Raw genomic sequence first — 12,280 nt, 5'->3', positions numbered from 1 at the left:
GTAACAAAATCCATTGTTTGTAAATTAAAGCTAATGTCAAATAGAAAGAATCAGATACTTACCTAAGGAGGGGGAAGTCTCTGGGTCCTCTCACAGTCCCCTCACTCCATCGATGTCACCCCCGTTTGAATCCCAGCTGGAGGCTTCTGGTCGGATACTGCAACCAGGGAGGCGCTAGACCGTGCTGAGATGCGGGAATTGTGAGACGACCCAGAGCCTTCCCACTCCTTAGGCGAGTACGATTATTATTTTTTTAAATCCACTTGACATTTAAGACATTTTTATAAAAAGTAACAGAAGTACAGTAAATACCAGTTAACACCAGGCAGCTGGAAATGGTGTAAATATAGTATAGTAATTACCTGCACTGGATGTCCTCCTGGAGAGCTACCATCATTGTCAAATGTTGGTCAATATCAGGCTGACTTGTTGCTTCATTTTCACCTCTGAGTGGGTCATGCATTAGTTTCAGTTCACTCTCCCAAGGTAAAATATAAGTATGGCCATAGTAAAAACCCAAAGGAATCTTGGCTCTGGCATTTGTACTTCCATAACGGCCTATCACAGTGATCTAAACATAAAAATATTAGTATGGACATCAGTTTTCAAAACTTTAAGAAACAAAAAAAAAAACAACAACAAAAAAACTCCACTCTAAACAGAGCTGCTTTGAAACGTTATGGTTCAGTACACTGAATCTGCATTGGTGCAGACTTCTGGGTATATATTGAGCCTAGTAAAAACAAACAAAAAAATTCTGGGACGTGACACACACACACACACACACACACACACACACACACACACACACACACACACACACACACACACACACACACACACACACACACACACACACACACACACACACACACACACACACACGCACACACACACACTTTAGAAGTATTGGTTAGCATTTAACGCTTGAGTTAGTTAGCTAGTTGAATGGCAGCAGCGTACTGCATATGATCACCGGGGGTCATTTGTTAGTACGCACAGTGCAGCTGCACATGCCAAAGCAATGGGATTGGTAGTGATGCACATACACTCTTGTGGAATTGTTCACTTCGAAAGAGACCGGTAATTTAACTGTGCAATAAATTGTAAGTTAGGTAAATAAATGCTAAGAGAGGAATTACAATTATTATGCTCATGAAAACTCTTAGAGACACTTAAGCCAGAAAAAAAAAAAAAGTTTTACTCACCTAGGGCTTCTACCAGCCCCCTGCAGCAGTCCTGTGCCCTCGCAGCCACTCACTAATCCTCTGGTCCCCCGCTGCCAGTTAGTTTCGTTTTTGCCGACAGGCCCATCAGGACTGGCCACGCATAGCTTTTTCCGCATTCCCGACTGTAATTAGCGCCATTGCGGGCCGCAACGCATACAAAAAAACGCGTTGCCGCATATTTATGCATGCGTAATGCGGCAACGCGTATTTTTGTACGCGTTGCGGCCCACAATAGTGCTAATTATAGTCGGGAATGCGGAAAAAGCTACGCGTGGCCAGTCCTGATGGGCCTGTCGGCAAATCGAAACTAGCTGGCAGCAGTGGACCAGAGGATTAGTGTGGGGCTGCGAGGGCACAGGACTGCTGCAGGGCGCTGGTAGAAGCCCCAGGTGAGTAAAACTATTTTTTTTTCTGGCTTAAGGTTCACTTTAACAGCAAAGCCATAACTATGATTATAAAAGGGTTATTGCTTTAGTTATTCCACTAAAAGTACGTGTGTGTGTGTGTGTGTGTGTGTGTGTGTGTGTGTGTGTGTGTGTGTGTGTGTGTGTGTGTGTGTGTGTGTGTGCGCGTGTTTTGGAGTCGAGATAATGAAAAATGTCATGCTACATTACCTTCATAAACCTGCATACAGGGGGTGGCAACAAGTCATGCAGAATTAGCGAATGGGTGCTGATGTCTGTCGCAACCACTAGTCTTCTACCATCCACCTCTTCACCCAAGCTCCAGATATCAATTGACAATGACGCTAAATCACCACAGGTAGGAATGAGTATATCAGTAAGTAGAACAGGTCTGCCAAAATCCAGGGTCACAAATCTTCTAGCACCTGCAAAAAACAAAGTTCAATAAATTATGGATCCCCATCAATAAAAACAAAACAAAAAAACTTTAAAGTGTTAAATAGATGTTAGTAAACCAATGCGATATAAACCAAATCATAACTCACCAGAATGCATTCTTTCTATAATAATGGACTGATGAGGAGGAGGCTGTAGAAAATGAGAAGCATGAGAGATTGCCAGTGCAAGACCTGAACCCAACTGAGCCTGAAGAAGAATAAAAAGTTAAAATAATAAACAGAAAAGACAGAACATACATAAATCTAGTCTAGGAAGAAGCAATAAAGACAACACATGCAATAAAGCATAAAGGCCAGCATTCACAAAGGGTTGATCGCTAAAAAACAAAAACAAAAAAAGAAACAAGTCAGCTCGGTAAAATACTACATTCGGCATTTTAGACTAACACCAACCCCCAGAAAAAAAGGGCTTCAATTCACAAAAACCTGTTCAGTAACAGCAGAAGAATGGCGTTGTCTGTTTGGTAACATGCTGTTCTGTGCAGTGACAGCATTTCAATAGTAAAAGGCATCCCCAACATCCCTTTAGAATGTACATGTTTGCTATAGTTTCTCTGCTCCCTCTGAATCTGTCTATTAGCCTTTCTTAACATTTTACTTTATTGCCACAGCTTAGATGAACTTCCAACATTAAACATGCCATGCTTAGGTGATTTCCCCACTAGCTCCTCCGGCATCTTCAAACAGGAAACTAAATGGTAAGCTAAAAGGTTGAACCTTTGAAGGGCTGCAGGGGAAACCTATTTTGTTCATGTTCGCTCTCTCTTCTGCTGCCTGTGGGTAGAAAAGCTTGACCCTCCCGAGAAGGTGTCGCATCCTATCAGCAAGGAGACAGGGGCTTGCAAGGAGACAGGGCTGTTATTATTGGCTTTCTGCTTATGCCAGACATGGCATATCCACTCTGAAACATTCCAGAAGCAGGTTTTCGACATGAGAGCTGCCGATAATCACCACACGTTTCTGGACTTAACCGCATGCTCAGATCTTTGTGAATTGACATTTGCTGGCATTTATTGAGGTGTCCTAACTGAACAAACTTCAATATGTTACTTTCAAGCCAGGCAGTGAGAGTTGTTCTTTCGGTTACAAAGTGGTTTTAAAAGACGTGGACTCCTCAGTAGTAAGGAGTCCTGCTGTCAATTTCAAAACAAAGCTGCCCATACACTAACTTTTTTTGTCCAATAAGACATTCGATTAGACAAGACCATCTAATTGGGCAAAAATTGTGTTTTTGATCGGTAAGGATATGGACCAAAGATAGACATTATGACTGAAATGTGAACCAACATTGCAGTCCATGTAATGTTGATGAACCATGAAACAGAAATACAGTTCTATAGTGTATGGACCGCTTTAGAAATTATTTCACAATAAAGCACTTCAGATAAGAACTTTAGCCAATATTTCCTGTGCAGTACAGTACAGTGATGTACTCCTATTATTCTCCCATTAAAGATTAAAAGGGAAGGTTTCCGCTATGCTGTTGAAAGTTTACATCTGTTCATTTCATGTGAGGGGAAGAGTAACCAGTGCGGAGACAAGTAGATCCCCCCACTGATCTGTCGCTATAAACGGAGTTTAAGAATAGAGGATGTAGTAGGATTTTAAGCCGCGGTAAAGGGGGAGAAATGTTCACAGAAACAGGGGATTCTTAGCAAACCTGTGATGGGTTTTCTGCACCTCTGCAGCAATTTTCTATAAAAGTTCAAAAGCAATGAAATGGCCTCATAAAAAATTCTGTATTGTTGATGTGAAATAAGAACTGAGGGCACTGAAGCTATTACACAGTGGCCAATGCAATATGCTCTTTTTATAACAGTAATGTATTGGGTATGCAGGGTAACAAATTATACAAAATGAAGAAAAAAAATAAAAACTACACTTTATTAAATTTGAGGGATTACATATTCCTTTTTAATGCATTGGGTTATATTTTGCACCTTTAGAAATATCCCCCAAAATATAATAAATACACTGAAGTCAACAGGCATTCAAAATAGTCTGAGGTGAATTTATTAAAACCAATGCAAGAAGATGAATATTACAGTGGAGCAGAACACAGATTAAGCATTCCGATTGGATGCTTGGAGAAAGGGCTTCCCTTTCCCACCAATTCTGCTCTATCTTTCCTTACACCGGTTCTACTAAATTTGCCACCTGCTTTTCTTTGCGAAATGGTGAACTCTAGCAAAATTGAAGCATGACAGAGTGTTGTATTAAAGCAGGTCTTTGAATTTTTAAAAAAGACACCTACAGAGAAAACAAATACCTTATATATTTAAAAAACCTCAAGACATGCTGAAAGGCACGAACGATACACATTTTCATCTCCATGTGTTTTTTTTTCTGTGATCAAATCGTAAAAAGGGATATTGCTTTTTAAATCGTGCTGATTGATTGCCTTGCTGTCCTTCTAATCGCTTTGGCTTCACTCGGAATGACACGTGGCTAGTGGGGTCAGACTTTCTAGGCACCTGATCTGCATTCAAGCTCTGTGGCTTGAAGTATAAAAGCAGCAGGGCCAGTGCTTCCATAGAGGCAAAGGGGGCAATTGCCCCAGGGCTCCTGAGCCTGTAGGAGTCCCCAAGATGTGTCCCCTCTCTTCCAGCTATGGTGACCCCATACATGCCTGCAGGGAATCGGAAATAGAGGCGCCATGGGGAGAAGTCCAGAGTGTAGAGCAGGGTGCTGCCTCATGTGTCCTGCCTAGATTAGGACTACCCCAATGTGTGTACACTCTGGATTTGTAAGGGAAAGGAGGAGGGGAATAATTGGGTTCCCAACAATGCTTATTGGGACATATGATAAACACCTAAGGATTTTGTGCAGCTGGAAGTGTTGTGTGATGGGCCATGGGAGTCGACTTGGAGGCTGCAGGTGGGGTTGTAAGGAAGCTTTGCTGCCCCCCCCCCCCAGTTACCTTTGCCCCTGGGCCCCATTGTAGCTACAACCATCCCTGAGAAGCAGAGAACGTAACAGCCAGGTAATTAGCATGCTTTCAAAGGAAACAAACATGACATGCTGGTATAGTGCACAGAACTGTTTGAAATATCAAGGTCCTAGGTTCAAATCTTGGCTAGTCGGCACTGAGGTCATTCACTGCAATAAGAGACTGTATACACAGATGCAAGTTCCACTGCAGAGTACAAAAAGCTGTCTTATGTTGCCCTTACCCCTTTTGGTTTGTTAGCATTCTTCCCATGTGAAGCCAGAATAGCAGGTGGTGAATCGATAACTGTGCCGGGGAACAGTTGCGCTAGCTCTGCATTAATGGCCGCTGACACTGCCTCATTCGGTGGTGTGAGTGGTGGCGTCATGAAGAGTGGAGTTGTTTTTGGAGTGGGTGGGATGACATCAGATGGATGGATAAAGAATCCTGCAGTTGCAGTTACCACGGGGTTGGGAGGCACGGAGTTGTGGACTGGACCTACCGCCGAGGCGGCTGCGGCAGCTGCTGCAGTTGTCTGATGCAACTTGGCCTCCAGTTTTGCCTTCTGGAAAAAATAAAACATTAAAGAGACTACTCTGAAAGTAAACATTAGCAAAAACATACCATACATCACTGCAAATAAGTTTTTGACATCCAAAAATTTGTGGGGCAGAAAGTTGGCTTTTCCGCGGGTGATATACCAAGAGAAACACCTCCTAAACTGAGCGTGTTGCCGCATCCTGATGAAAGCGTATCTATCTGTCCTTGCTCCAGCCCTGGTCTCCAGGTTTCCCCAGCAACTTTTTAGCTTGCCACTAGAGCTCTAGGCTCACATGACTGAGCTTGGAGCTCTAGTGGCCAGTTCAGAAGCTGCTGGGGAAACAGAGACCAGGGCTGGAGCAAGAAGAGGTGGCTATGCTTCCATTGGCATGATCCAGAGTGTATTCTGCATGGGGGGAGGCGCCTAGGGGGTGACCCACATTTGGTGTGTGTGTGTGTGTGGGGGGGGGGGGGGTGTCAGCAAATCAGCGGGATGCAGCTTTTAATTGTTTTTGCTGGTTCGATAATTATTTCAGAGGCAGTTTGGGGGCTTTTTTGGCAAGTTGTAGTAAAGTATTATAGTGATGTACACTTTCAAAATGTAGAATATCTGTAAATGTACTGATACTCTACTTACTGAAATGGGCAACAAGGCAGCGAGAAAAGCAATAACATTGTAAAAAGGAAAGTTCTGCCAGTGAAATCAAATCAATGCCTCACGATAAGCCAATTAGGCCAAATTTGCAAAGCCAGATTTGTTAGGGTTAAACTTGGTTGATGCACACATTTCCTGTTTGTTGTAAATCAAAGAACCTACCTGAAACAAATTAACTTTCTTGGCGGTATGGACAAGCTCAGCTCGTCCATGACCCTCGCTGTGCACTGCCCCGGCCCTACTGGGCCGATTTGCACAATTTAAAAAAAACATGCAGCTTGCACTTTGCTAGCTGCGTGTTGGATGCGAGGGGTGGGCAGGATGCCGCAGGGAGCAGGGAAATCATGTAAGCTAGCGCTAGGCTAGCTACATGATATATATATATATAAAAAAAAAAAAAAAAGAATGCAAAAACTACTGCTGCGCTGCCACCCTGGCGCAATCAATAGAACGCCACAGTGGTTAAGATAAAGGATGTGCAATGTGTTTTGATTTTGTTAGAATAAGCATTTACAGTATTGTATATTGAGCTCTTTGATTACAAGGACTGGAGATGAAAGGGTGTCCCACCTGTTGCTGAAGCTTCAGAAGCTGCTGCTGTTTCTCCTGCAGAACTTGAAGTTGCTGTTCGGCTGAGGCCATAGCGTGAGACAGCGACTGTAGAGCAACCTGAGCTGCTGAGCTGAGCGCAGTTGAGGCTTCTCCCACAGTTCCAGCTGACAGGCCGCCCATTGCTGGGGTTACACCAAACGTGCTCACTGGCATGAAGCAAAATAGACACTAGCATGTAGATGAAACTATTCATACATAGAAACTGGACAAAAATGTTACACTCACAATACAATCTTTGTTGATTACAAACCCCTTATGTTTACAACATGCATTGTATTTCTAAGCAGCACTCCACTTCACCCCAAAGGGGTTTTTACCCTAATGCTGGGCATAGACTGTTCGATTATGCCGGCGCGTCACCGCTTGTCTGCGCGGATCTATCCCCGCTCGTCCCCGTGGGCACTTCCTTATCAGCGTTTCGTTTCTACCATTGTCCGCCCGTGGGGATCGAGCGCGGTATCGACCCGCCGCGGTGATCGGACAGGTTGAATATTATCAATCGAGCCATCAGCTGCTCGATTGATGATATAAAACGAACAGTCTATGCCCAGCATAATGGACAAGAGCGATTTTCACCTTTCAGTGCACATCCCTTTCATTTGCCTATAGCTTAATCACAATGAAATGATCTAGATCTTGTTTTTTTTCACCACCAATTGGGTTTTTTGGGGTTGATATTTGTTTTCAGTAATTATTTTCTATGCATTTTAAAGGGAAAAACAAGGAAAACATGGAAAAATACACTATTTATCCAATTATATCCCCTATACTTTTAATATAAACACTGCTACTGTACATAAAACCCACACATTTTATCTGCCTATTTGTCCTGGTTATCACAAGATTTTAATTATGTCCCGAGTACAAAGTATGGAGACAATATATTATTTGGAAATAAAGGTGTATTTTTTCTACATTTTCCCCCCACTATTTTCACGTGTATGCGCGCGGTGCGCACACACACACACACACACACACACACACACACGAGTGCGTGCGCGGGAGCGCGTACGTGCACAGCGCCGGCAGCACTGTTTGACTTATAAAAACGTCCTGGAGCCATTAAGAGGCTCTAGCAGGACGTTTTTATAAGTCAGCTTGTCAGTAAGTGGTTAAAGTCAACAACCTACTGCTTGATAAGTACTCTATATTCATATTTACTACAATGTCCTACCTGTCAAACTGACAATATATACAAAACAGGTTTCCTTGCATTACATGGTTTTAAATGTTTTTTTTAGCATCCCGCACTAAGGACTACTCCATCAACCCAAGCTTGAAAATTTGGCGTACAACAAATGCATTAATGCAGCTACACTTGAAAATGAATCCTCTATAAAGAAATAAACATATCTAAATATTGGGCTCCCAGAGGATTACTAGCCTTTTAGCATTTAAATTTTAGTTTGAGCATGAATTGTAAAAAGAACACACAACAATGAATTCAGGATTAAATGAAAACCCAATGTCAAAAAAGGAAGAGAAAAAAAATTGTATATACCGGTAAACGTACTTGCATCGTCCCTCTCAATTCTGGTTCCATCACTGGTAGATACACAAGAAAAATGTAAAGGTTCCACTTCCAGCAGCCCTGTGAGAGATGTGAAACTGCCCTCTGCAGCAGTGCAACTGTTCACTTTTCCACTGCCTAAACAAACAAAAAGCACACTAACCAAAAATATTTTGTACACACAACAGGTTTGAATAAAAAAAAACAAAAAAAACCACACACACAAAAGGAACACAAAGCTATGTTGTTTTAGTGAACAGTCAATAATGGGGTTGAATATTTTGCTGCACTCTATAGTTTTGCATCTATTTATGCGATAGCATTTCTGTCTATGAGGCAAAACCATTTGGACCCTCCAGGGTGGCATTTTCATGAAATGCTCACAAGCAGATACATGGTGGAAGCATTCTGTTAATTACTCATCTAATGCCAATGCCATAGGCAAAAACTGCAGCACTCAGCTGCTGTAGGGAGTGGGCGGACATATTGTGGAGGATAAAGAGGCATGTTTGAAATCTGTGTTTAGGATCTGATTTCAGGGCAGTTTTATTTCATTCCCAATTTCAATGCATGATTCGGTAGAAGCAGAAACACAGATTTCTGACACAGAAACATGCAAGGCAGGCTTCCACATTATAAACAAGTTGCATTGTTAAGGTGTACCTGTAGCGGGGGGAAAAAAAAAAAAAAGTGTCCCTAGGGTGGTACTTACCTCAGGTAAGCCAGTACCTTGAGTTGGTGGTTTCATAAACTGAGGAGTCGGATGATTTTTGTACTGACTCCACAGCCCAGGGTAAGACTCTGGACCATAAAGAGGCTTCCCTCGTTGTCCTCCGTAGCCCCATTCCAGCGCTCGGACCCCCGAAAGGGTGCTCGTCCGCATCTCACAGGCGCACTAGCACCGTCCTCCTCAGTTTCCTTTGAAAAAAGCTGGGCCAAATCAGGTCCGCTACTGCACAGGTGCAAGCCATCTTCTCCTGTGAAGTAGCACTGACCTGATCAGGGTTGGGTACCTCTGCCGGAGCACAAGCGGAATGGCACTAGTGCACATGCAAAGGGAGACCACTCTTCAGAGGTCCCAGTGCTGGAACGGGTCTGCAGAGGATGAGGGAAGAGTCTTTAGGATCCATAGGCTCCCCTCTTCTGAGGGAAGTAGAACATTTTATTCAATTTAAAAAGTCACAGGATTACTTTAAACTTGGTGTGGACAATTCAAGTTTCATAGAGTCCACAATATTTTACTAAGATTAAAAGCTTTTCAATGTCCAGCCCAGTGTGCTGTTATCACAAAACAATTTGACTTTTATTGTCCATTGAAGATTTAAAACGGTATGAAACAACTCACTTTGCACAGCACTTACAGTAAACCTGAATTGGCAAAAGAGAAAGATTTTATACTCACCCGGGGCTTTTTCCAGCCCCATTAACACCGATGCGTCCCTCACGGTCCTCCAGGGTGCCACGTTCAGCCGCAATCAGCCCCGGTAATCTGGCTCAATCGGGCCAGTTGGCTCTTCTGCACATGAACGGAGGGGCATGTGCTGAAAAGCAGACTGGCACGACTGAACCAGATTACCGGGGCTGATTTCGGACGTACGTAGGCACCCTTGAGGACAGCGAGGGACGCATCCGTGCTCATAGGGAGGGAGGAAGACCTGGGCGAGTATAATATCTTTATTTTGCCATCTCAGGCACACTTTAATTACAAGATGATCTGACCACTTGTCCTGCAAAACTATCAGTTAGCTTCAGTGAAGTGTAAATATGTTTTCAAGTGATACAATATTCTTTACAGTTGTCTTTTTTCTTTCTAGGTTCTATGTTTAAGAGCAAAAATGTATTACAGAGTTTCATACCAGTTTAAAAATGTGCCTCTTAAAAGGTTCTGCATATCTTAACTGCCTAAGCTAAGCATCACTGGAGGAGGGGGGATTACATACCATGATACAGCAATACATAGATATAAAAAGTGTTTCTGATGCTAAGTCCAGGAAAATTAACATAAAAGTGGGTAGTCTGAGTAATTTATTGCATTCTACCATATGTCACTACAGTGCCACTTTAAACAGCCATCCCATGCTGTATTGCTTTTACTTGGAAATAGTCAAAACTTTCTGTTGCGAAAAAAGAAAATAAAGCTACTGTCCAACCATAAAGGGATTCTAGTCAGCCAGGCACTCTGCTAGCGAACAAAGAATGGGCTATACGCTAGAAATCGTGCAGTGACTTACAGTATTCACCTGAGTTGGCCCAAGTACAACTATTATTCATCATCTCCCCTACGTAGCTGAGGTGAGGAAATGGTAAGGAAATACAGTTTCATGCAGGAAAGGTACACCATCCATGGAAAAGTTAAGCAAAACATTTGCCTACATAATCAGCTATGCCTAAGCATACCCATGTACCTTTATTCATTTGGACAGAACTATCCATTGTAATGCTAGTGTACAAGCCTATTTTAAAATAAAGGTAAAATGTACTACTCACCTAGGAGGACATCTGAAAGGTCAATTTCATCCGACTGTATACCAGAACCGCTGTTGTATACATTTTTACATGAGGAGCCACTGACTTCCAAATCAAACAACACAGGGTCAAATGGAGAACTGTACAGGCCATATCTGTGATGAAACCGACATCAGAATACTACCATCAGCAATCACAAAATAAAGTAACTATTAATTACAAAAAAAGAAATAATGATCAAGCCAACAGAGCTCCAAAACCAAACCATATAAAGTCATTTGAAGACAGGTTAAAAAAACAAAACAATATTTTACCATTCTCAGTGAACAGCCAACCCTACATTGTAGGGTCCCCCCAAGCAAACACTGCAAGGACTGGAACACCACATGACCATGTGAAACAATGCCTTTGAGTAGCATTATAAAATGACCATTCTTTGCTGGTATCAGAGCTGCAATATGCACCTAGAAACTGCAAGCAATTTCTGAAACTCACTATGCCATTGGGCTGGATATTTGAGGGAAACCACACCACCACTTGGTCCTGCTTGGCCTGCAGTATGTACACATTACAGTACAGATATCTCAAATCTCATCAGACCTGTCCAGAGTGTATTCTGTCACGAGGTATACAAACTGTTGAGATCTGACTGTCAAATAGAACACACTGTACAGATTACCACAAAACCAATGAAGACTGCCAAAAAGCTTTGATTCACCCGAAATCATGTGGTATATCTATGGTCATCGGGAAATGCTCCATTGCTCCAGCTCTCATGGGGTCACTGACCCCATGGGAGTGCAGCAGTGCCGCCATTATGGTCATCACCTTTGTGAAGCGATTTAAGTCCGCTAGGAGAGAAAAGTGCAATATAACTGTTCTGTTGTCTTGCTGGTCCTGTGAAGGCATGACTGTGAGAAAAGAATGGGAAAGTGGCAAACAAAAGTTTGTACCTCCTGGTTAATCAAAAGAACCCCTGAGGCCCCCAGAATACTGGGATTTGCAACCATGTATCCTTAATGTATACAGACACTAGAAATTGCTTCTCATGGAATTGAGAAGCAAATGCAAAAAGAGCATGTACGCATTCCATTAGCTGATGCATTTTGTTCAGGCTGTTCAGGTCCAGGACAGAGTTCTCTTTTCTCCCATAGTATCACACAGTCTTCTGTACAATTCTAAACCATTCTGCTCATTTGGGACTACAATAATGATGCCTTTAGTAAGAATCAGATCCACTGCCTGACCTTCTTGAACAGCCAGTTAAACTAGAGTGACAGATTTATTGGAGAGAGAAAACAAACTGACTTTGCACCCCATTGAGACCACATCTCATCTCATTACACGGGCTCAGGTGATGAGTGTCTGCAAAACGTGAATAAAGTGAAGCAGTTATCCTCGCACAAGGTGAGGGATTATCCTCATGTTGAGGAGGTTTTCACTCTACACTTGTCTTACATGGTTATATTGTAAATTA

The 12,280-nt window shown here is 42.6% G+C and overlaps 1 protein-coding gene across 6 annotated transcripts in view; it reads right to left on the bottom strand.

The window, feature by feature from the left end:
- The window catches only part of BIRC6 (baculoviral IAP repeat containing 6), a 342,965-nt gene that overhangs the window by 217,056 nt on the left and 113,629 nt on the right, over positions 1-12,280 (bottom strand). For 5 of the 6 annotated variants that reach the window (XM_068232104.1, XM_068232106.1, XM_068232109.1 and 2 more), the window contains exons 22-28: positions 10,825-10,958; positions 8,329-8,475; positions 6,786-6,973; positions 5,265-5,585; positions 2,179-2,278; positions 1,844-2,058; positions 363-571 (exon numbers count right to left, since the gene is read on the bottom strand). In XM_068232104.1, coding sequence (XP_068088205.1) covers positions 363-571; positions 1,844-2,058; positions 2,179-2,278; positions 5,265-5,585; positions 6,786-6,973; positions 8,329-8,475; positions 10,825-10,958 — 1,314 coding nt within the window. The remainder of the gene's footprint in view (positions 1-362; positions 572-1,843; positions 2,059-2,178; positions 2,279-5,264; positions 5,586-6,785; positions 6,974-8,328; positions 8,476-10,824; positions 10,959-12,280) is intronic. The other variant, XM_068232105.1, reaches the window with a different exon arrangement.

This window comes from Hyperolius riggenbachi, chromosome 4 (genome assembly GCF_040937935.1).
Source record: "Hyperolius riggenbachi isolate aHypRig1 chromosome 4, aHypRig1.pri, whole genome shotgun sequence".
NCBI lineage: Eukaryota > Metazoa > Chordata > Amphibia > Anura > Hyperoliidae > Hyperolius > Hyperolius riggenbachi.
The sequence above is the reverse complement of the archived record's forward strand: the minus strand, read 5'-3'. Positions and strand labels throughout refer to the sequence as shown.